The 27,335-nt window shown below is 36.1% G+C and overlaps 1 protein-coding gene across 9 annotated transcripts in view; it reads right to left on the bottom strand.

The window, feature by feature from the left end:
* Mp (collagen XV/XVIII-type protein multiplexin) overlaps positions 1-27,335 on the bottom strand; it is a 353,266-nt gene that overhangs the window by 146,155 nt on the left and 179,776 nt on the right. The window contains exon 2 of one of the 9 annotated variants that reach the window (XM_069109140.1): positions 13,347-15,569. The exons of the other annotated variants lie outside the window; for them this stretch is intronic. Within the exon in view, the coding sequence (XP_068965241.1) occupies positions 13,347-13,538 (192 nt within the window). The 5' untranslated portion in view covers positions 13,539-15,569. The remainder of the gene's footprint in view (positions 1-13,346; positions 15,570-27,335) is intronic. 9 annotated transcript variants of the gene reach the window in all.

The following is a 27,335-nucleotide window of genomic DNA, read 5'->3' as shown; positions in this document are numbered from 1 at the left end:
AGTTGAATTATTAACTCTTTATCGGAGGTGAACAAATACATTTTTAACGTTCGCTGGTAGGAAGAATCGAACGTCTTGCTTTCCACTCGAGCGAACCAGGAATATTGTATGCGTTATCGGGCACTGCATATTAGATTCGCGAAACGATTTCAACTAACTTATTCCCGATACGCCGCGTCGTGCGCTAAAAGACGTTCTTTGAAGCGATCGTACTCGAGGCAATATCTCGTATAGAAATGAGATGGAACGAAAATGTTCAGGAAAATTTTTACTCGTTTAATGGCTAACATGGAATAAGAGAGGGATAGAATCAGCTTTTGAGATCTCGAGGAAAATTTATTCATACGCCGATACCAACATTGAATTTACCAGTATTGAAATGTCGTCTTTAAGCGAAAGCTACTGCCAGATATTTTCTCTGTTTTTGGATATTGTTACCCAACAGTAGGTTCGAGATCCAGCGAAATGCTGGGAACTTATCGTAATGTATCTTTATCGCGTGGTACAGGTTGCTTTGAAATGCAGATGTAAATTTATTCTACGATTACGATACATTTTACCAGAAGATACAATAGTTTCTACAAATTGTACGTTGTAGAGAAAAAGATAAATTTGGAATATTTATCTCCAATCTACTCGGGTCTAACGTAGCTGGCCTCTCTTTCCAAATAGAACAATCCTTTTCTTTTAATGTTATATTTCGTTTGAACGCTTCTATATGTATTTAAAACATTTAAGACGCTCAATTTGTATGAGATTATAGAAATGATATAACGAGATATTTACAAAAACGATTGACTACGGAAATATGAAACTTGCATGTACTGTGTGTCAGTTACATAACTCAAATCCTGTAGATGTAACAAAATTGAAATTAATCAATTAAACTGCTAACCAAAATTAAGATTAAAAGCTATAGACATTGTGAAAATGTTTCAGTCCGTCACAATTACCTGTTCCTGTGCAGTTTCATCTCAAAGCATTTCATAAAGTATCCGTAATTAGCTAGAGATTTTTATTTGGAGCAAGGATTATATCAGCGAAGTTATTAGATCATGACGAGAAAAAAGGCTATACGTTTCGACTGCATTAACTTTTTTTAATTATTTAATATCGATAGCTATCATCCTTTGGAAAGTATCGACCTCTTACTTCGCGTTTCTTCCTAGCTTTTAATCTCTTCCTAACGTATAAAATCGTGCGAAAGTTGTCGGATCCACGACCGAGCGATACAGATCCGGAAATGGATTTTTCCGACAGTATCCAGAAGCACGATTTGTATTTCGAATTCAGTCACGTCTCTGTAAATTTTAATTCAACTTGATCCGATACTGTTCATTTAAATTTTCTTAATTCAACTAACTTTAATTTAAACAACAAGATCATTTTGTGAACTCCTCGTCGATCGATTTTCTTTGAAAATTCAGGAGATTGCGATAACCGAATTAAGATAGACAATATGGTTTAATTAGGATATTTATTCTATCAATGACGAGCAACATATCACTAATAGAGATCACGAAAGCTTCCCAATAAGACAGCAAACCTGAATCAATGTTTTTAAAGAAACTGTTACAGTTTTTATAGTAATACTTGCTATAAACGTTATTAAACATTCAAATTTTTAATACGTCATCTACTCTATGAATTTCTTCTGAAATTTTTCTGTGATTCAATTTTTAAATCGAAAACGCCTAAAGCTAATCCGTTCGAAAGAATATTTTTCTTTCAACCCATACGACTTCCAGTTTTCGAGATATTCCAAAAAATACAATTACAATCTTCGAAGTAGAAAATTGTTTTCACATTGGAAGAAGACCAATCTGGACGTACGGAATACCACTATGGGGGACAGCAGCAGTGAGCCATATAAACAAAATAGAGACAGTACAAGCTAAAATTCTTAGAACAATAGTAAACGCCCCATGGTACGTTAGAAACGAGAATATACGGAAGGACTTGGGAATACCAACGGTCAAAGAGGAAATTAGCAGACACGCAGGAAAATATAAAGAAAGAATAGGAACACGCCCAAACAGGCAAGCTGTGGAAACGATCAACACCTGAAACATGGATAGAAGACTGAAAAGGAAACACCCAGCAGACCTCACAAACACGAAGATGGTATTCTACTGGGGGTAGCCACCCACATGATAATCTAACAGCTAAAAAATTCTACCAAATGTCCAAACTGGACAAATTGTGAATGTAAACAATTAAATAAAAAAAAAACATTGGAAGATCGCCAATTGAAAAAGAAAGTACCACGTATTTTTTAAATCTATAAATTCCATTAAATTCTCTATATATATCGTACGTATTTGTTGCGTTCTTTTCTTGTTAAAGAATAGTAAATATTCATCAAAACGTACGAAGTACGAGCTTCTTTGTATAATAAATGGTGATTATGCGTTGTCTAAAAAAATGAATGCACCATAAAATTTACCACGAAAGTAGTACACTGATGAAATATGTATTTTAAAGGAATATTACTCGGCAATAGCGTCATTTGAAAATTTTAGGGGTTAAATATTTAGCGAGTGTGTGTAAGGGACGAATGGAAAGTGGAAAACAAACATTAAAGCCACCCAGACCCGAGTAGAAAAAATATTGGAATGTAGAAAGTAGCTGCGTTACCACAGTGCATTCAATACATTATATTAAAATTCACTAAACTTTTCCATATAACCACCATAACAGAATCCTATTTGCATAAGGTTTCTATTAAAAAAAAGTCTCGTTCGTGGTAATTTTAGCAACAACCATCGTTGATAACATAACTTTTCGAAAATAAAAATATCTAAGAGAGAGTCGGTTTGCAATGGCAATAATAATACCACCATTGCAGTTTCATAATAACTTCACAAAATTAGCAGTTACATTATGCATAATACAGTAGCAATCTACTTTAATATAACGATATATAAATATATATATAATAAAATAACATGCCACATTGTTCACATTTAATACGTGCACCACGTTCTATTGTATTAAAATATACACTGCGTTAAACTTTATAAATACATACACTGCGGACATTTATGCATATGCACGTTTTTATACGCGCACCAATGAAATAGAATCTGATGAAAAAAGCTTCGTTGGACAACTGCGAAAGATTATCGTAAATAAAGTTAAAGTTATGACGGATGCAAACAATCTTAAAAAAAAAAGACAAAAGAAGGAAAAAGGAAAAGAAGAAAGAAAATATCGTACTATTGTACTATTACAATAAAAATCCATAGCCTGTTTCACCAAGCAACTCCTACCATCGAATGAGTGATAATAAATTGTATAAAATCCTCAGAATCTCAAACAGTTTCAAAGCACCACTCTCTAAGTTTCGCAAGGTATTTCTAACGAACACATCAGCCTGATAACGAGTGGCAACGAATGGGTGGCAAACAGGGCCAGCCGGTTAACTATACATCAAAATCGTTACGGATCTCGATACAACTAAAGGCAACAAAGCTGCTCTTCCATTTCATGCCGAATTTCGCAATTCCTTCGAAAAGGGGGAATATGCCGGTAACGTGGTGCTCGCCAAGCACAGGTTAAATCAGGGGAAAGAAGCAAAGATCGGGGTATATTTTATCGGGCTGTCCGTCGCATTCCCCCTAAAGCGATTTAGATTACCTATTCCGGATTTCTGGCGGAGCCAGCATTACTTGAAGCTTTCTTGGTCTACCTGTACGCCCGACCGAAAGCAGATTACCGCTGAAAATGCTTTTTCGTCCCGACCGCGTCAACGGTGGCCAATAAAACTTGCAACCAGCCCCTACCACCAGTAACAAAACGAGCGACGACTAGAGAGAAAAGAAACGATGGAAAAAGGAGGAGCGAAAGGAGGTCAATGAAGGATGCAAGAACGTCGACAACGATGATTAGCGAGGTAGGACAAGTATTATGGCTCCGAAAGTTATTTAGCATGGCGTAGCGGACGACGAAGTCTCCTACAAGCGATTACTACGTAAGGTTTGCAACTGCAAGTTTGAAATGATCTTATAAAATGAAGCTACGTAAAGTATCGGCGTATTATTTAATCCAGGAACATAAACATTCTCAATATTCGTTTAATATAAACATTCGTAGAATACACGATTTTCTATGCATCTTTAGTTTTATGATACGATATGGTAGGATTTTATCGTTGCTATAAAATTGTTTGAAAATGTAATTTTTCAAAATTTCAATAAATCTGCTGGATTATCTGCGAGAGGAATCCAAGCTATGAAGAATTTGGTCTACATACCGGTTCTTTTGAATTAAATAGCTTTTTGTCGTGCTGCTAAAGGTGCTCCGTAATATGGAACGCGTTAAACGAAAGGATCAATTTTGGTAACGAGCAAAATTATTAATTCCTGAGACCCGACTAATGAGGTGAAACGTCACTTGAACAGCTTGGAATGTTTAAATTTGACTTTACTTAAGAATTCGATTGAATCGTAGATTTATTTCTATAAAAAGACAGTATAGATGAAAATGTGCAAAAATGTTAATATGTAATTAATTATCCGTTTCTCTTGTACGAGTAAGAATTTCAAGTATGCACAGCTGAGAATTAGAAATATAAATTTCATCACAATGTCCAACGCTTAATATCGGAATAAATGATTTGATTCCGATATCGTCGCAGTCGATAGATGCACGACATGAGAATTCCTAAGAAAATTCGCGTAAAGTGTGGAAACAGTAAAATGAAAACAATAATTTCATTGCATACTGAAAAATATATAAATAAATATTGAGAAATATAATGGGATTACAAGGTTAAAAAAAAAAAAAAAATAGGAGGAGCAATAAAAATTGTAGATCGAATTGGATAATAAAATCGAATTATAGCGTTGAAACATATGTATTCGTTTATATTCCTTGCACGCATCTATCGGTTTTATATTTCCTTTTTTATTATTTACGACGATAACCTACAATTTTAGTAAAAGTTCCGTTTCATATGGCTATTACATCTTGAACGTGCAGATTTTCATAAAATTATTGAGTTTTAATATCGATTAATTGTATATTAAGTAATAAACAATTCATTTCACGCTGCGTACAGAAGACCTATGAATAATGTATTTTACATTTGTTTCTATAATTTAAGCGCCCAACGAAGTCAACCTTCCCAAACGAATAACGATTTATCATAATAACGATATAAATTTGTTATCCTGTTTGAAGAGTTTGCGGCAAATAGGATTATTTATTTCGAACAATGCGGGTGAATATTTGTTACAATTGGCGCTGATAATTAAGCACGGCCATAAATAACTCTGAATATTTCACAATCATCCCAATCTCATTTTATAGGATTTCTTTTTTTTTCAATTTCAATTACTTATTTTTATCATTTTAACATTCTATCTAATACAACGATTGAAACGATATCGATCTATCCAAAAACCATCGTCCCCCAAATCAAAGTTCCATCGATCACGAAAACATGCCACGACAAGAATTCGATATTAAAAATTTTCATCAAAAACCTTTTGAAATTTCTCTATTTATCCTTGGTCCTTTACATTCGCGAATCGTCTGTCTTTCAAAGCTTCGATACACCAACCTGCACTACATAAATCAGAATAATTCAAATAACCATCGACACTCGATAATCGAAAGTCCATTTCCAATTACTGTTGGCGCCGAATTCTACGACCGGTTGTCGATGAAACTGAAAATTCTTTGCACATTGCGCGCAAACCACGGATTCCAGAGGCGAGGGAAACCAAAAGGGTCAGCGTAGCAAACATTTATCTGGGTCAGCCAAACTAGCAACTCGAACAAGGAAAGCCGCAGGGTTGCATCGAACGAAAATTCCACCGGTTCCTGACAAGACGAGAAAACCGTTCTGAAGAGGGGTCGCGCTCGTAAAACGGGGACATATCATCTTGCTATCCGTACGTTCGCTAAAACGATTTGCATTATCCTATTCCAACCTTTCCGTGGAATTTTTGTCGAGGACAATTTCTCCCGATCGTGTTCTACATTTACCAATGACGCATTAGCCGCTATAGGAATAAGATGAAGGCAGAAGGATTTATTATCCTGCTTTTATTATGAGTAATACGTCACTCTTGACGTTTTGCGTACGGATATATTTTTTTATACCTGCTTCTGTGATATATGAAATTTTTCTCTTTTTCGTACTCAGCCATTTTTAAACTTTCTTTTTTTAGTTCCTTTTTTCACGAGTATTCTGGCGTTAAGATGACAATGACGAAACTTTATGATTGATACGTGTCAGGATTATGCGTATGAAAATGTGAGGCGAAGTTTGTAGTAAATAAAGAGATATACGGTAGATTGTTATAAAACGTGTGAGGTACGAGAATATTTATAGACGTCAAAACGATGTGAAAAGTTTCTGTAGAAAAATGCCGTTTGAGGCTTATCTCTCAAAACAGAAGCGATAATATTTTATGCTGGAAATATACTGGTATCAATGAATCAACTGATGAATCTTTCTGTCTATCTCACTCACTTCGTGTTTCTCATGCTAAGATCGACGAAACGAAATAAATGACACAAAATGTGGATAGAATTTCGGGTATAAAAGAAAATTCTATAAAATATCCCTCGCGTATTATGCGAGAAACAATTTCTTCCTCTATGTATTCGTTTTTACTTTGATTTCTTGTGTATATTTTCATATGTCGATACATTTTATTCTTTAAAAGAATATCGCAGCATTGAACAAGGAATTTGTCACTGTTTTCATGGAAACCTTTGGAAGCTTAAATTGGAAACCGTAACGTGATACAATGCAAATAATATCAAACGAGTATATTTTGAGTTAATGAAATACTACTTGCCCCAATTTACTCTTTTCTGTTCCGAGAATCTCCCGATTGATAAAACTCTTCAAAATGAATTTGTTCGAAATGCTGCAACTCACTAATTTCTTTTTACCAGATTATAGCTTATAAAATTAAAATTCAGACTTTTCTGATAGGTGGTCTGTAGTTAAATGTTAAGTAACGTAAGCCAAGCTTTTGTAGTCACTCACGGCGGCTACGACGCAACGATATCATTTGTGAGTCAAATACGGTTATGCTCGTATCGATACTCGTACACCTTCGTTTTCCGCGCAAAGCACAAAGCTACTCGTAAACATTTAACATAAATTTCGTAACGTATCATTAAGCTAGGCACTTGGGTAAGTTCGCCTCGATACGGCGGGAATTTCAGATCCAGGAAATATTTCTGAAGCATGCGCGAGCATTTATCACGCGAGCGAACCCTTCGAGACGATTGTGCCGCATTCTCCGCAGGAAATTTGATGGGAAGATACCGCGGAGAAGGTATACAAAAGGAAAACGCGGCTCAGTCTCGACGACCGTGCACTTCATGACCCACTGTACATTTTATTTACTGCTCTTTATCGTATCTCCATCTCCACCCCTATTTCTAGTCGTTTCTTTTTGTTTCCTGGTGATATCGCACCGTACCATAGAATTGAAATATAGAAAATCAAACGTGTATTCGGTGTCATAAAATTTGATGAAAATCACTCGGCAGTGAGCCAATTTGAAGAAATTCTATTCTTCTCGTTTTTCATTCTCGTTTGGTTTCAAGCGAAAGAAGGAATTTTAACGTCTTAAAAAAATCCTTAATATAACATTGAAACGAGAAATTATACGTATTAATAATAATTCTTCCTTACGTTTCTCAGACACGAGGACAATCTTATTTTGATCGGAAACGTTTAAAAAGATGTAGGAAAATTAATTCGTTCTTTGTGGATTCGATTTTCGTTACGTATAACGGAACAATTTTTTAATTTTTAAATGTCAAATAAGATGTATTTCATGCTTTTAAATTATTCTGCTCATTCCTCATTTTCTAAAAATTGCAAAAGATTTTTCTTTTACAAGGAAGTTCGAACAACGAGAGAGTCAATAAGCCGATAAACGACGACGTAAGTAAGAGAATTATTAATCGACAAGATGCAAATTTAAGAAAGTTCGATTTTTAACACTCGTTTAACAGGCAATGGGCGTGTAGCTTGTTCGATAAATTGAAAATCAATGTACTTCTTTCCCACAGAAAATAAATTCAATTGTTAAATCCTTTATCTCGTTAAAGATTAAAAGGAAGAAATTACCGTTGGACGAGAAAAAACGGTATTTCATTTTTTCCCACCAATGATTTTCCATCGACGGTATAGTTGTCTAATTACAATCGGAAAACGGTCGCAACGATTCTATATTGCACCTCGATGCAATATCGGACATAAATGAACATTATAATTAGCGCATTGCGTCAAAAAATTAAATCTATCATTGTACATGCAACGCACACATTGTTGGGAATGAGGTAATTGAAATAGGAAATCGCTGAGGGAGGAAGATTTAAATCTCTTGTTTAATTGAACTCATTTTGATCACGGAGCAATTTTGAGCTCGCATTTATTTCGTAAATTGCTCCGACGTTGCGGTTATATTTTCGAATAAATCTGAGGAATCATTAATATCCATTCATTTGAGTTTCTCTAACTTTATATAATATTTTATATACCTGACGGGATTTTAAGAAAACAAAAAAAAAAAAAAAAAGAAACAGAAAAGGTAAGAAAGAAGAAGGAAGAGAAAACATATCAATCGAGCAAATTTTTATCAAATGGAATTAAATTTTCGAGAATAGTAGTGACCGATGTAAAAAGCTTCGGTAAATATCTACAAGTAAACCTTGCAAATTTTATGATAATATAATATAGATATATTATGTAATAAATTTGTAATAACGTAATAAGTAACGTAATGTATATAATGCGATATTATATAGTAAATATTGGATATTAAATCTATTTACGGAATCGAAGCAATTCCGTTATTATTATTTTTCTATAACATTATATAAGTACCTATTATCGTGTTCCAGATTGTAGAGTATTTATAAAAATATCGTGAATAAATGTTTTTCGATAATTTAAAAAAATTACATCGTAGTAGGTCGTTCTACTTCAAAGAAATTCTTCGTGGGATGTGATTCGATTCTGTTTGAAAATAATTGTGGAATTCGCTCAATGATGTCGACACTGAATCTCGGCTTACAAGAAATGGCGACTGCGATTCATTAACTTGTTACAAAGCAGCGACGACCGTGGTAACGAAGTTTAGCTCATTTAATTTCCTCCCCCATAATTGCTTCTGCAGACATTGGTTCTCTTACTTTCGAATATCGGGGCTTACTTTCAAATTAATGTTATTTGTGCTCTCGTCGACTTATTCTACAACTTCTTAGGACAAATTAATTTAAACGGCAATGATGGTTTCTTAATTGCTAACTGTAGTTCTCTGTGTTACGTTAGCGAAGCTGCAAGTTAAACCGTAAACTGAAACGATGTCGAAGAACCTTTTACGTAGAAGTTCATTTTTCCATTTATAAATACAACGTCGAATAGCGTTGGATATTTTAAAAAGAGTTAGCTAAACGTATGATATTTAAAATATACTTTACCATCTGTCGCGTGCTTTTGTGAAATTACAGGTATTTTTTGGAAATTCCTTTGAAATAAATTTTGCAGAATGAATCTGTTTGAATTAATTATTGCAAAGACCACGCATTCTTCCAGCAAACCGACAGTGTATTACAAAAAAGCATGATAGTCCGAGTAAAGGTTCTTGACTCCTTTTAACTTTCATCGATTCGGTTCTGTCATCAATCATGGACGTCACACGTATTCCCATACGTAAAAGTTATAAAAGCAAACATACGTCCTGACAACCCATTGTGTTCCTCGTTAAGCATAAAAATTGAGAAATATCACGTGAATGACGTTAATCAAGATAGTTGTAATAACTGCAGCTGGAAAGAAAGCACGAAACGCGGACGCAAGTTAACGCAGAGACGCGTAATTTCGCTGAGAATTAATCGAAATAAATCATGGAAAATTTATTCGTGCGATACAAGGGTGCAGGATCGTTCGTTATACCGTCTTTTCAACATTGCGATTAATGTCTTTTGCTCGTACTATTAATATGCGTCTACGAATTCATATGAATAGTGAAAATGTGAATCGGATTTTAATTAATGCTTTAAATTAACATTGGTACTTTCAACGTTAAAATAACACAACTTTCTTTCACAATATTTTGATCGCGTTATACAATATCCTACTGTACCCAAATTCTATGTCGAAGTAACATTTTATAGTAATATATACAACAATAAAGCCATATTTTGTATAATATCCTTACTTGTGACTAAAAATTATACAATAAAGGATTATATGAAATTTAGTATAATTATAGTAAAAGTATCGCATGTACAAAGAATAGACCGTATCACTTAACATTCTTCAAATATCAGCGTAAAAGAAATATGAAATTGTAAAAATTGGAATAACATGAAAACTATGTAAATGAAAATGTATACTGTGTGAGAAACAAAAAAAAAAAAAAAAAAAAATAAAAAATATTTACGATTCTACTTATTTGCAGATAAAACATTTATTCAAAATATATGAAAGTACTGCTTTGGGTTATCGGCTTGTGTTTACTCGATTTTTTCGATTTAATCGATTTTTTGAAAGAGGATTTGTGCTTAAATATTGAAAGATCTGTTTACTATGCAAAAGTAATTACATGCACTGAATACTACGTATCTATAAATTTAACTTCGTAACTTTGATTTTAGTTAAAAAAAAAAAAAAAAAAACAATTCCACAACCATGGAACAAATATAAAGCTTATTTTCTATTTAATCATCTCTATCGAAACTCTGTGCTACTTTATTTTTCATAAAATCAATTTTTACTTATTGTTAGAAATCAACGTTAATTTCGAACGATCGATTCTAATTACGTTAAGAAGAAAACCAAAGAAGAGCGAATTTCGATATCACAGAACTTGATAAAAATTGCAAAATTTACTCTATATTCGCATAACCCTCGTATTAAAATAAACAATTCACTCGATAGACGAGTTACGCAAGATTGGCGTGTTGGAAATCAATCAGAAATCTTTACCAATACTCGATACTAATTTATCTCTTACTGTGTATTCTTTTTTCATACAGCCGAGATTCTTCTTTGGTATTTATCGTAACTTCGTTAACTCTACGATCCATTTCATCGCATAGATAGCATATATATAAAAGTGCATTACATACAATATCCAACTCACCATAAAAACGGTGCGAACCAAAGCGCATCTTGGATGTAACTCTAAGCCACTTTCTGCACCCTTCCATCAAAACTAATTTCCAATATTCGTTGCTCGACTCGGCACGAGTCTACGTTTCGCGTGGAGAAGCTTCCGGGAACGTGGTCCATGAGCGTGAAGGATCAGGTCGCAGTTCGCGTGCTGATCGAAAAATAATGCTGTTTCGCAACAACGGTATTACCCTACCGGTGGTCTTCGCCGTGATGCGATTACAAAGTTGCCAGGCGTCGTTCGTAGTTTACATCGAACATTATTAATATGCATGAGCGAATCTTACGAGCCGTGTCTCGTGTAACCACCACGGAGATTTACGCGAACGTGGAATGTGTCGCGAGTCTCGTCGACACGCGGACGTTTCCACCGCGTTCGAGAACGAATTTTCCCGCGTTTTCCTGATTTTCCTTCGTTTCATAGAAATATCGGTATTCCCTGGATGGAGCCGTGGTTGGAATTCCAACGTGCCCCATAGTGATAAATAATACTGCTGGCAACCTCTCGGTGTTTTATGTATTCGAATGCCGATGGCCGACGGCCATTTGTAAGCGCCGCCGCGAGACGTTCGCCGGTATAGAACCAACTTCCAAGTTTACTCGATCGATCGGCTCTTGATTAATTTTTCGAATTACTACGGCTACGTTGAGCCAGCCCGTTCTTTATTCACATTAGACGGATCGATCCTGCGGTGGATTATTTATGAGGATTATTTACGCGTCTTTCATTTATTAAAAATCGCTATTGCGATCATTAATTAGTTTTAATCTACGCGTCAAAAAATTAAGAAAATACGACAGACTATGTTTGTTAAAAAATTCATTAATTTAAAATATTAAAAGTAAAAAGATAGAAGTAAGAAATGAAACTAAGTGTATATTATTGTATTATGCACTGCTAGTTATATATATATATATATATATAACATCAAGATAGGAATTCGGAATTTAAAAATACCTGCTTAAACTGCGGTAAAAAAATTACAAAAAGTATTCGCTTTAGCCCGATTCCTCCGAAGAATCTCACAAAACTTTGTTCTTGTCGAAAATCCTTAACTTCGTTGTAACGTCTGCGAGCGTAACAAGACCATGAAGGAACGCATTAACGATTACGTAGGTGATGCAACTTTAACTGGATTGTACATGGTCGAATTGCGCGATGCGCCTTGCATCAGGCTAAAACGGCAGAGATCGGATTAGGAATCAAGATACAAATTTCCGGAATTTTTAAGCGAAAAAGATTAACAACGCACAGCGATGGATCGCTCAAGTATCACGAGAAATGAACCTCGTAATACGTGGACATCACTGAAAATAATAAATTTGGTTGGGGTCTATGGAAACGTTCATCTCTTTAAGTAAATCTAGTTTAGATTATTTGTCAAACTTGTTTCTTACGTAAGTTTTAAGAGTAACCATCTTCTTTTCGAATAGTTTTTTTTTTCGTATCGTTGATACAAAATGAAAGTTACACGACGAACGGAACAATACCAGTTCTACGTAAAATACAAATTAATTAAAAATACTCAATGTGTTCATTTAATATCGTTTTACATGCCATATATTATAATTCCAGTGCATTATTCGACACGATTAATTAGTTAACGAGTTATTAACAATAATAGAAAACTACAAACAGAAATGAAAATATAAACGAAATGGCGGTGATTTATTTATTTTAATGAAGAGATATCGAACTTCATAAACATGCATATATAATTAACATTGAAATTAATATTTATAAAATTGAAATACTTTATTATATTTCATATCATACCCAGCAGCCGTCTTGATACTTTTACCACTCTATTATTTACATTAGAAAATCGATCTTCGAATGCACTTTACTTCACAGAGCTATTCAAACGATTTAAAAGCAAAGATTCCCGCAAAGATTCGAAGATATTGCTGTTAAAATTTCAAATTTCGTCTAAATATATTTTAAATAATTTTCCCTACCTGTATTACAGTGTAAGAAATATATATTTTCCTTAATTATACACGTACGCGCGATATATTATAAAACTGATAACGATACTCGCATATAATTGATACTCTGAATCGGCAAATGCCACCACATCGATAAACATCATTCGATAATAAACCAATGAAATCGACCTACCGTAAAAAATGCGCGAGAATTCAGCGCAGGGCACGTGGCCGCCACGAAAAGGAAGTTTCTACTCACATGTTTAGTGGCAGTGTAGCCGGTGATCTGTTGAAGCTTGCTGCTGACCATCTTCGTCCCCGGTTTCGTCGGTTTCTCGCTCTTGTGCCATATACCGATCACACCCGTGATTATCAACGCCACTAGCGTAATGATACCGATCAACAACGACAGAGTCACGATTTTGCTACGGGGCGATATTACCATTGCCATTTTTCCTCGTCTTTCGGACTATCTCCCCTTCCTTTCGGTATCTTACTTGTTCACCAACACTTTGCCAACACCGAATCGGTTAATCCGAATATCTCAACGAACAGTTTCCAACCAGTCTAACCAGATGGAAAACGATCAATCAATTAATAACTTCGATTAACATCAATATATCATTTATGTATATATATATATCTAGGTATATGAATATATATCTCTCTCTTTGTTTCTTCTTTTAGGGGAATAGGAGCGGGGACTAACTAGAATATTCCTCTCTCATACGGCCATACATCAGTGCCGACAACGATTTTCAACTAAGGCTGCCGCTGTTATTATAACTTTATCACGTCCTCGTACTCGAATATCGACGACGTGTCAGCCGAGTCCTCGTGGACCCTCCTTAAAGTCATCTGGCAGTATGTGACTCGTTCTCCTGGCTCGATTTTCCAAGATCGATCGTACGATCTTCCACAGCCTCGCCTCTAACCACCACCATCAATGCTTCGAGGTTTTCTCTCGGACCGCTGTTTCAAATTTCTTTCTCTTTCTTTCGGAGATCCCGTTCGCCGTTCGATTCGATGTTCCTTCGATTCAGCTTCCGCTCCAAGAATTCTCTTTGGAAACCTCGCTCGAAGAGGATGAAGAAGAGGACTCCGTTTGCCTCGTTGCGTTTGGTCGGTCCTATGTTTAGCAGGAACTCGTCAGTCCTCCGTCCACGTCTCGCACTTTCCGAGCTTGACTCAACTTTCCCCAACGTACTATCTCGATCGCTTGTCACACGTCCGGTTTCGCTTTCGGAAATTTCGCCGCGAATTACGGAAATTTCTCTGGGATATATCGCTCACCGCGGATACCACGATTCCACTACGGCTCAACCCTCCACGGAGTTGGAAGAGGTCAACAAGTTTAACACGCTTTCGAGAACTTGGTCGACGAGGGACTCGCTCTTCTTCGAATTCCTTAACGTCGTCCTTCGTAACCCCGCTCCTTCGTAATTTCGTCGAGCACTCTACTTCGTACGGTGCACCCGGTATACACTCGCGACGGCCGATGGTTACGCATTAAAGCGATCTTCTTCGTACCTGTCAATCTATCCGATAATCTTGCGATGACTCTTTTCCGTAACTTTCGTGTACGTTTCAGTTTCTGACCGTTCTTCTAATTTTTCGTCACGAGGAAGATTCTTAATACTGATCCGAGTGTAACAATTGAAACTTCTTTTTTTTTTTTACGGTTCTTTGCGACTTCAACTCGTTAAACTATCTTCGCCCAACCTTCTTCCGAGGAAACGCTACTATACGCGTGCACGATACCGAGAAGCGTCAGACATTTTTTCAATTCCATAAATTTCCCTCCCGTGACGAGAAAGCCTTACGAAGAAACAGGTTTCCCGGTGCACGAAACTCCAACAACCTTCTTATAGACTCGATAAACAAAACCCTATCCCTCCACATCGGGTTCTCCTCTGTCCCGGAGCAACCTCTCTCGGAAACAACCGAGACTCCAAGCACTTGAGGCTCGAGCGATCACAAGAGCAGACACGGAGTTTCCCGTTCCGAGTAACAACGTGCTCTTTTCTTTTCTTTTGCCTTTTCTATCTTACGTCGAATTCGTATTCATTCCGACGCGAAGGAAGAAACGTTCGATGGCGTTCTACCGTGGCTCCCAGCGAAACACGATGCACACTTGCGCGGATCAACAAGTTTAACGGTCGCGAGGGGTCAACAACAACGAGTTCCGATAAATTCGTCTGAATAATCAACAATAAACTTCTCCGGGGAATTGTTTCAGCAACGAGATACACCGGAGAATACCTTCTATATTACACGGTTGCCCTCGGTCGTTCGAGGATTCGTTTAACGAGGCCTCCGGAAACGAGAAGCCTCGGAAGACTCTCTTCAACGATCTTCGATCCCTCGTTCGTGTTCCCACTCCTCGCCGTCCTCGTTTCACCGTGGCCTTTCAGACCTGCCTCTCTTGGACTGCACCGCCGTCGATTCAGGCGGCCTCTAATCGCCGTGGAAAGTCACTTTCCTAGATGTTATGAAAACAACCAGACGTCACGAATTTTCCGACTGCAGAGTTAATAGGGATTCGAGAGACCTTTCGATGCAGCTTCAAAGACACGTCTCGGTGGATTGTCGCGAGAAAATAGGACCATTCGATGAATCGAGAGCTACGTGAGCGAAGGATTTACGATGTTTAGAGAAGTTTTGTCAGCGTGGAAAATTGTGGTCGGATTGGTGGATGTTTGCGGTGAATGTTTGACACAGAATTAATGCTTCCAGCGGTAAATATTCGAGACGCGAACATTTCCTATAGAGTATGGTTTGCAATGATTATCATTATTGATCGTCGTTGTACACAATGTTTTGTACACGATGCAAAATACCAATTTAATATTATGTATACAGTTGGGGATAAAAGAAGGTTATAAAACTGACATTCGAGGATTTTGATATCAGAAACTTTTGTACTAGATATTTTTTAATACGTTGGCAACGATACATCGTTCTTTATGTCGCTCAGTTTTGAAACTTTCTATGATCATTAAGTTACTCGTTTGATTTTCCACTTTGTGAAAGTTATGTAAACGCAGGAAGGATGTTAATTGTAAACAAATTCTAGAGATTTTTAATTGAAAGTTAGACTATCCCTAACTTTAATAAACGTAACGAAGTTAATTTTCAATTTGTGTATCGAAAGTTCGACGGCTACTACGGCCAGAATATAATGAGACGATATAATTTGGTAAATTGCTTGTTCTTTACAGAAGTTGGCCATCGACGTAAACTGTCCTAGAATGAGAATTTAATTGCTCGAAGAATCGCTATTCTCTTTACTAATTAATCAACATTGTGGTCTTAGCGAATAAAATTGATAACTTGCCAAGTGCATTCGCTAATAGGGATATACTTCGAGGCGTTAATGAAGATAAATCTTCTTTAAAGAAAGTTTTTTAATAATCCTTCCATTTTTTATCTACTTACAGAAAAATATATCCTCCATTTACAAAAGTTATATTTCTGACAAATTACATCTTCCTTTTCAGACATACCACGATCTTCGAATTTTTCACTGGCCAATCACGCTGTTATTTCGATAGATAAAGAGACTCGATATTTCTGTGTAAAGAAAAACTTTAGCGTAAAGTCGAAGCTTTATAATTCTTTCACTTTTTCTCTCCAATTTACAAATATTCCAGACAAATTGATATATTTTCCATCCGAAAATGGTAGAAAAAAATTCGAGTTCCTTGTATACGTATTTATAAGTTTCTACGATACGAGTCACAAATAAATCTCTACATCCTTCGCTTCTTCGTCTACGAAAGGGTAGGTAAAACTTCTGGGCACAATTTTCCAATATTCCACCTGAAAGTTTCTTTCGTTCGAATGTCCTTAGCTTCGAAAGTATTAGATTGATCCGAGAATTGTATAGATCATATGACGTGGTTCTATAAATCATATAATTTGGCTCTACAAATCCCAGGTAGCTGAAATATATGTACGCTATAACTATCGAAATATAAGATGCAACAAGACGTTATAATGTTGCTGGAAATATTAGTTTGCCGTCGAGAATTTGATCCGTAAATCCGTGGACAAACTGCATCTTATTGGACGAGATTCAGTTATAAAAATGTGCGATAGTAGCAGCTTTCACAGTCTTTTGGTAGATCTTCGCAAAACTTTTTCACGGGAATAAATACGGTATTGAAAACTTTGGTTGTAAAGAAAAGATATTTCATAGAGGAATATAAAGGAAGAATTCTTTATTCTTTATCGTTAATAATAAAATATTTATAAGATACCTATGAGATCATAAGATAAAAAGAAGAAGAATATTTTCTAGCAGAATGTTTAGCTGGAAGAATATTTTAATAACAGAATCAATTTGCCTTTTGAACGATTCTCACGAACAATTCTCTGAGATATCCCCAAGATTGAAAAACAAAATGCGTCTTCTTAACTCGTTCACGATTAGCAAATCGAAGAAAACGCCATTCGGTTAGTAGAACATCCCTTGCGCGCTGAAAATTGCAGGGCGCGAAACACCACGAACTAAGCGCGAATTAGCGGCATGGAATCACGGCGGGACGTGTTGGATCTTAAACACTGGGATCAATTTTCCCGGGTGTTATCGCGGTCACACGGTAACAGCATTTTCATTCGACGAACCTCGCCCGTTAGCAGGGAACGCTATTTTCATTTTACACGGTAAAATGCACGGGCGAACGCGGTCGCGAATGTTAATGCGGCCGGTATCGAAGGACGTAATGAAAATGAGGAACGCATTAGGCTATTTGGACCAGGTTGAATTTCGACCACGCTGATTCGTCCCTGCGTCGTAAATTCATGAGAATTAGGTGTAAATAATGTACAAAGTGTACGTTAATTTAATCGTTAAATAATTTTTTAAATAATCAAACAGTGGATAAACAGTGGAGAAATATTTGAGACATTCGGAGAAAAACCTCGAATTATTGTTATTTGAGGATATGTATTTTAGATGCATACTGTATGCCATTTTACATGTAATATAATAAAATTATGGGCAGAAGCATCCGCAATAATTTTAATTCTGAATGATCAATTTTCATAGTTTGTATATCTATAGTGATTTTATTGAAATGTTTAATTGATTTTTCTTTCAGAAATAAACTACGATTTACGCGATACGATTACTCAGAAACGTCAAATATTAAATGTTGTTCAATTTCTATATTGATAATAATAACTTTTTAATCGAATTTTGTGTTAATTCATCGCGGGTAAATTTAATTTCAGGGATCATATTATCTTATCACTGGAATATACGTACTGATCAATAGGATTATTACCATTCTTCTAGCAAATTCAGCATTGTAAAACATTTTTCCATATTCGTTACCATTTCTCATATTCACTGGTAGAATAAAAGTAGCATGAAACGCGTCGTGTCTAAGCACGATTGATATTCAGATTCAATACTTTATGTTCTAAAAATATTTCGATAGCTTTCAACATTATCCATAAAACTCTTAATTTGTTCGAAATTATATTTCCTATAATATCTATCTTCGATTAAATCAATTGTAGATGCCTGTATCGAATTTAAATAACAGGACAAGAGCATCCTATTAAATTACATTAAATTCCATTGTACTTGATGATACTTATTAAATATTTAATTTTCCGTCTTAACCCCTTAACATGAAAACATAAACAAGCTATTATATATTATATTATATATTATATTTGGCCTGATCATCGTACTACGGGCTATGCCCGTAGTTGCAGGTTAAGGGATTAATTCAACGTTCTTCTTTTATTATCCGGAATGTGTAGATTATCATAATTGAGATATTATCACGTTTATAAAAAGCTATATTCATTTTTCATTACATCTTACGTTTTCCATATGTAATTTTTTTGAATTAAATAACAATTATTATTACTAATATTTGCAACATTTACAAAAATTTAAGTTTCGACAAGTTACAGCTGAAGAATGCGTCACGTAAACAAGATCCCATCGAAAAGGTCTAAATCATGTCCCGCTTTTAACATTCTATTCTATTCTATTCTATTCTCAACAATAACCGGACAATTTCTGCACACAAATCACCTCGTAAGTACGCAAATTACTACGGATCACGACCTGAAAATCTGAAACGAGAGTATCGTCAAAGCAGAAGCTGAATCAAAGAAGAGCACGAAGGTGATTCGTTTACCGCGGCCATATCGGTTCACCGTCATTCAACATTGGAAAGCCACCGGAAGGCTGACTGGGTAGCGCGTGACGCTTCTTCTCACAGTTTCAGGATAGTCGTGATTCACGGAACGAATATTATTAATTCAAACTGTTATATAATCGCCCGCAATTCAGTGCCCAAGTTCTCATCGTTGTTGATTCGATATTCGAGAATATACATAATTTAAAGATATTTAAATTAGTATTCGAATTATACTAACGAATGTTACCTAGAAGAAGAAGAAGAATCATTAGACTAGGATGTTCGTTGCAAATTTATATTTTGACGAATATAGTGAAAAAATAGAACTTGGTTAAAAAGTTGTTTCGCCTAATAAACATTGTAAAGAATATTTAGATATCGAGTGTATTTTCTAATCAAGTAATCGAATTATAAAATCTTCATTTATTTTATGAATATAAATAAAGATCTTTAAGTGTCGTTATACTTATCGGTCCAGTAGTGGCTAATATTTGAAAATTAGGATTAAAACTTCCGACACAATTTACGCAATTCGTTATTTTGTCTTACAGAGTCTTACCACCTTTTCGCAAAAATTTTTTAAATTACGATTATTTATACATGTTGAATATGGAATATTTAGGTATACGTTACAGACGATTCTAGCACTAAGACGAGCGATTAATGCATTAGATCGTGGATTTTTGTGTTAACGTTCGCATATTTTCGACAGCTTCTATAAAAAGGAATTCAAACAGAGATTTCGCGCTGAAATTCGAGGAAAAATTCCGCGGAAATTTGGTCGTATCAGGTGTAATTCACTTTGGAACCGTTATGCCGCAAATAATGAAGAGAGGGAAAATTGTCACGTTCGTGCATTTTTTTCCCCCAATTTTGGTCACGATAATTGAGTTTCTGTTGCAATGTTTTAGATCGAAAAATGTGTTCGTGCCTCTATTCTGGCGAAGCTTCGACGCGTAGGTTGCAGCATTCTATTTCTATCTTTTGAAACTTTCAGCATCGATTTATAGAGATGCTAAGTAAATCTTCGAAAAGATTTTTTAAAATACGTTTGAAAAGATATTTCCGAACAAAGAAAAAAATTGTGATTAGGTAAAGAGAAGATGTCGGTAGTTAGTAGTTTTAAACAGCAGATTAAATATTATAATTTCGTAATTTAAGACTTGACAGATTCGTAACTTCAGAATATCTGGAAATGTTATTATTTCTATTTACTTTAACGCAGTATGAAATGTCACTTTTCAAATCTGCGTACTTGTTTTTACATTTATCGACACATCGTTCGATTTCGCGGTAAAAGCGATATCTCGTTTTATAAAACATAAATTGAAAGTTAAGAGGTACGTGATGATCGTCGATCACGAAATCGTATTAAAAGCACAAACAACGCAGCGCCACTTAAAGTAATCGATATCGTTTCAATATTACTTGAAATGCGCGCTGTACGAACAGAAAAAGAACATTTACACGCAATAAGTTTCTTCCAATATTACGGACTCCGATTGTAACATTATCTTTTCCTCTCTTCAAGAAGAAAAATATATTGCACAGACGTATAAAACTCCGGAGATGAAAGTTTCGTCGAGTTATGTATTTTATGGGCTGGTTTCAAACCAATTATTTCGAACTTCCACATTTTAAACTACCGAATGTATATATGAAGATTCATTTCCTTTTTGCATGCAGTGAGTCGCGAATGTACTTGTGCATTTATCATAGAAAAATTTTATGAATATCTTGTGTTATACAAAACATTTTAAAATCTCATGAATCACAAGTATCATGATGACGCTGATAAAGTTTGAAACAAATCTAAAAATGTATATGGAAATTACAAAACACAATAGGGGCTCCCTTATCCGAACGTGAAATCTATTTTCCAATAACGGATGCCTTCTTTCGTTTCAAATATGTGCTGTGCTTCATTACACGCATTCTTTCCTTCGTTCGATCGAGTGAATTCTGATTATAAAAATGTATTACGAAACTAATAGCGTTGTAATTATCGAAACAAGATACGGCATAATTAAAAAAGTGACGTAGATGTGAAAAGTCAGAATTACAGACACCAAAAGACAAAAACATCAAACACATTGGGAATTATCTGAAGCACGTAGATTCCTCAGATGGCAACAGTAGGATAATCTTAAACATACCGAAGTAATGAAACGGTTTCATTGGGACAAAAACGATAATAATGAAGATTTTATGCAAATGGAAACAGCAACCGAAAGTGGTAATGGAGAGGCGTCTTCTCGTATCGAAGTATTGGCGTTCGGAAAAGGGTTTCGATGGTTCGAAATATAAAAGGAACGTAGTTCTATGCAGTTACTTAGGTTGAAAGTGTTGAGGTTATTCGATGTGTAAACAGAGAAAACTCGTGGATAAATTGTAAGGCAGAAAATATATTTAAATAGAAGTGTAATTATAAGTAAGAATACGATTTGAGCTGGTCCAGATGCGCACGCTAGCTGTGTTACCCAATAACTGAAAACCCCGAAGCCAACGTCGCCTGTCTACTGTTTATGGTCTGTCTTCGTCGCAGTCTTTTGTCTACACGTTGTCGATGGCTTCGGTGCTTGAGAAAACTAAAAAGACCAGATGTAGAGTTTTCTTAAAAGTGGTGACCACTTCAACAGAAAGATTAGCGGTCAAGAAGATATGAGATTCATAAATATTCGAAGAATTTGCCAATTAATCTTAACCTGTATTCGACTAAATGAAATTTCATATCAGAAAAGTGATCGTTGTATTATCTGAAAATTTCACTGTCCGAACAATTTTGTCTTTCTATTTGTTCGAATAACGGGGGCTCCGTTGTACTTTCAAAGAGACACAAATTCTTGGTATATGTGACCGCACTATCGATACGCATTGGAAAGGGCAAAAGTCATAAGAGATGGTTTCTACGTGGCCGCATTTTCAAGCGTCGAGAGTGCCTTATCATTATATTTCTATTTGTTCGGAAGCTTTTCAAACCCGAACACGGTTCCACGTTCCACGTAACCAGTGGAAGGTTGGTGGCCGGCGAGAGGAGACCTGAAAAATTCAAAGCGCAAGTCGGTCGAAGAGGTATGCAAATGAACGTGTTCCGCCTGAAGCAGGGCGGACCACGAGCGTGACCATCGCCACGACGACAACTTCCTCTGTTTTTCTATCTCTTCCGGTAAACACCGTTCGTAGCGGATGCTTTTTCCTCCGCTGCTCTTCCGGCAATTTGTTCACGCGCGTCTCCGCGCTATCGCCTAACAATATCTCCTTGCTTTACTTCAATTCCCCCTTCGCTTTTTTTTTCCAACCCCAACCCGGTGCGTTTCACTCGTTTTTATTCTAGGTATATTTTAATAACGAAAAAAGCGGAGAACAAAGACGGATACAGAGGAGAAGAAAGAGGGCGAAAAGCGGAAGATAAACGAGTTTCCACGGTTTCCATGAGCTTTTTGCGCTTCGACTGCTTTTAATTCACAAAAGTAAACAGCCAGAAGTTCATACGATTTCGCTCGTTAATTCGATCCCCCTGCCCTCCAGCTGGCCCTTTTCCTCTCCACGGCTCGCCAACTTTCCACTCTCCTTTTCTTTCTTTTTTTTCTTCCCACTCTCAGTCGCCCATCGTCCGGCTTTTTCTCCTAGAATATCCTCAGGTAGCTCGTTTTCAGCCGAGTGAAAGGCCGGCGAGAGTTCATAGAAGGCGAATCACAGGCGAAACAAAACGCGGGGTGAAACCCCGTCCCTTCATTACACGAGAGACCCTCCTTTTTTCATTCTTTCTCCTTCTTACTCCCCTTGCGTTTATCTTTTACCTCATCCTGTTCTCGTCATTCAAACGCAAGGCATGCACACGCGCTTGCTCTCGTCTCCTTCTGCAGCAGTATCGGGTCCTCCTTTTCTCGTGCTCCTTTCTCCTTTTTACTGCTCCATTTCTTTTCTCATCCTCTTTTGCTCTCGTCTCCATTCCTTACTTTTAACCGCTCGCGCATCCTCCATCGCGAACGTGAGCCACATATATTTCCCTGCTCTGCTCCGTTTCGAACGTCGATATCCTCTTGTTTCGGCCATCGATAATTTCCCGGCGTTTCCCTCGGGAGAAAAATGCACTCGGCTCGGCTTCCTCCACCGGTCCTCGTACGTACGTGCGAGATCGTAGATATCACGTCGACAGTCGCTCCACTTTTCAAAACCGGACGTTATCTTCGCAGACAATCACGCGGATGCAAAACTCGATTTATATGGATTTTACGTATTCTTCGGATCATTTTATTACAGCTCGTCCGTTGATTCTTTTTTATGTTACACTATGTTTCGTAATTGTAACACACACTAAAATTATAATGTTTGTTCGGTGCTGAGATCCTTCGTGGTTTATTGTACGAAACGAAATTTTATACACCGAGTCGAAACTTCTCACGTTCGTCTCATATTCTGGATTTATGTTTTCATCTTCTTATCCATTTATAACTTTACGTGTCTATATATATCCTTATACATTGATATTTCTATATATCTATATTTTTATACCTTTACACGTTTACGTTTATAAGCCCAAGAAATTCTGACTCTCCTAGCAACGGTATCCTTGCGAAGTTATTGAACGCTTATTCTATCGCTTAAGAAATTATCAGTTGCCTGTAATAGACAGGGACTTGGCACTTTATCCTTTTTTAGCTTTCCATCCTAGCATGTATTAGTTCAGTCAGAGTGCTTCATAAGGATATATGAGGGTTCATGGGGGTTGTTTGCAACAGTTGCTGGGTAAGACCCTTCGAGTGCCGATAGCGTGGGAGTGGTCACTTGCAGAAGGAGAATTATCAATCACAGTAAATCGACCATTCTAGTAAATTCAAAAATATTTAGATGATCAATCGACGCGTCTTACTGGCGCCAACGTGTCTCGTTCGACGTGTCATCGGATCTTTTTCTCGGACGAATCGACACTTTATTCATTGAGACTTATCGTCGAACTAACTTTCAAACTAAAACATTAGAAACATCTCAACGCATCAAACGCGTTCAGATTATATACAGTGCAGGTAAAATAAATCTAACGATGTTTTCGTACTGGCAAATAATCTTTGTCAGGCTTTCCTTGTTGTGATAAATAATCTTTGCTGGTACACCCCTTCGAGTCTAGGGTTTCGAACAATTTGCGATCCTCTCGAGGCTATGATCTCGAACAATATTATTTATCGTCAAATTATTGCGAAAAAAGGTCTTGGTAATCTTAACGTTAAAATTGCATTTGTATTTCGTTTAGAATTGTTTATTATTCTCGTTTGCCGCTAGTTTATATACTTCCTTAAAAATACACAAGTTTACACAAGTATCTGATGTAACAAACGCATTGGAAATTTAAAGTGATTTTACGTTCTACGAGCGATTATGCTCACAGTATGGTTACCGAAAATAAATTAGTAATTTCGTATTTAATTACTGATGAATCCGCAAAATTACCAAAATTATATGCTAAACATGTGGTATCGTATTATATCGTGTATGTTAATATTGTATATTATTTTCGCGACATTTTCAGTCGTTTATTGTCAATGTAACATTAAATTATATTAAACAATTCATTTCAGAATTATCATTTCTGTATATAATTGTGCATCTCACAGTGGATTTTATTGCAAATACTCCGTCTACATCGACTTAAAGATTACTAAAATTATATTTTCCAATTAATTACGAGTTTAAATATGCTTAAACATTTCCAAATAGTAAAATAACGAGTTATTTTACTCGACGCATCAGATAATGCAACAATTCATAGAAAAGTTATTTCTGTTAAGACACAGAATTAATCCAAACGATTTATAAACCAAATAACTCGCTGTATTATTTAAAAGTTGTGATATATTTTGAAATATTTTATTCAAACAATCTTGAACCCTGACATACACTGGAGGAACCGAACGATCATAGCGGACGAACCCTCTTGAATTTTCACGAGCAGCGGTCACTGCTCCTTTCAAAAATACACGATGACCGCTTTTTAAAGGTTCGCAAAAATTTCTGAAGGCGAAAAGGCAATCAGGTACAAACGACGGCTGCTATGAAACAAAGATAACCCGGGGGAAAGGAAATTAAATTCTGTATCTACTGGGTGCTGACAAAACACGAGGCCCTGCTCGCTAACACAATATTCGTTCTTGATTCCTTCCTTGTCGTTTCTCCGGCCCAGGAATATTGCGCCTTTAAAGATTCATATTACTCACGAAACGTCGAAAAAGAGAATCGCGCACGATGCCTTTGATCCGTGTCTGGTGAAACGCGAATTATTTGAAAAATTCGCGTGCCTTCTGCGAAAGAGGAAGAGAGAAAGGAAGAGACTTCACGATAGGATCGTTCGTTTTATCAATAATTTCGTTATTTCACGCGACTCTTGGGTATGAGGTAGCTTCGAAGAAGAAATTAAGTAGCCTGTTTCGTTCGGATCGATGGGAAAGCGAAACGAGAAAGAACATTTTGTTTAATTGGTAAATTTCGTTAATTCTGTAATCAAGTAGTGTTATTCTTCGAACTCAAAGCCCGATAAGTGTAAATTTATTCGATGTCTGAATTTAATGAACTCGATAGAAATCGAATGAATTTGGTAGAAAGAGCGGAAACATTCTATCTTACATATTTTATCAAGTTCCGTAATTACGAATCATGGCAGTTTGATATTTGAAAATTTCGCCAGCTTCTATTTAGTGGCGCCTTAAAGCCGAGAAAATCAATTTCACGCAGGTGATGAAATTATAATTTGCCTGCCTTCGTTTTATCTTAGCACAGTATTATCTACTTGAATATTTATATAATAGCATATCATATTTATGTTCGGCTGCCGTTGTGTCATTAATACTGTGTCGTCCTATTTTTAATTTGCATTATTTAGAATATCGATGCAATTTTCATTTCCGTTTTAGTCTTTTATAAGCTGTGCTAATTTAATAATCTGTTTGTATTTAATTTATCTCACGATTTATCAATTAATAATCGAAGGACTAAAATACTTCAGCTGTTATTTCACTACCACTCGTAAAAAAACACATAATTACATCGTTGTTTTTAAGTACCTATCACCCAGAGATGAACTCGCTGAATATCTTCTAGGGTACCATCAGCGAATATCGAATTCCTTTATGAATTAAAGATCCTGCTATAAATTTACAGGAAGAAATAGCTCTATTTTCATATTCTCTTTTTTTTTTAGAATTAATTTGTGTGCGCTAGCTTTTAAAATATTAGGTCGTCCGAAAAGTTTCTTTCGTTTCATAAGGAAATAATGGATGCACAACATTTTCCGTTTTATATTATTTCATCGAATTACGTATGATCCAATTTGTTCTATCATGATAAAGATTACGACGTTCGACAGATTAGGTTTCATGTTTGTATAGAGATGCGTTGTTGTAAAAGACGGGTCTTTGTTGTAAAAGAAAGACACTTTTCGGACAACCTAATATTATGTGAAGCGGGTTGAAGCGCAAGCGAGGTAATTCATAAAACATTAAATACATTCTTCAAAACCCATAAAACCCTTCAATATACTCTAATTAAGATTAGATTATAATATAAAACACGTCTATCTTATTCAAAATTAAAAAAACTATGCCAATTAAAATTACAAGACACAACCTACTCAATCAACGTTACTTCTTTAAAGAGGAAAATTCTTTCCAGCTCTATATTTTCGAATCTCATGACGCAACAAATTCCGTAACTTCTATCAAAAAAATCATGACGTCCGTTGGATCGTTAAAATTATCGTGATATAACAGTTTTAACGGTTTTAATCGCACTGAAAAATGAGCAGTCGTGACGCGGTCACATGTTCACCGGCAAAACGAAATAATTACGTCAACCTCGACTAATGTCCGCTTTAATTAAGAAGATCCAGGAGACAGCAACGACGAAGACGAGGTGGAAAATTCGTGACCGGGGCATCGAGTGCGCTGTCGAGAAGAACGTTCATACAGTCCATTGCTGACCGAGATATCCACTCACACCTGGGAAATCTTCTGTCGGCAAATCGGCGAAAAATTCATCGCCTACTCGCGTGCTACTTGCTTTTTAATTATCTCTGGATATTCCGTACGCGC

Source organism: Bombus flavifrons, chromosome 3 (genome assembly GCF_040668555.2).
Source record: "Bombus flavifrons isolate JBK064 chromosome 3, iyBomFlav1_principal, whole genome shotgun sequence".
NCBI classification, from domain to species: domain Eukaryota; kingdom Metazoa; phylum Arthropoda; class Insecta; order Hymenoptera; family Apidae; genus Bombus; species Bombus flavifrons.
This window is presented reverse-complemented; position numbering and strand designations above follow the sequence as displayed.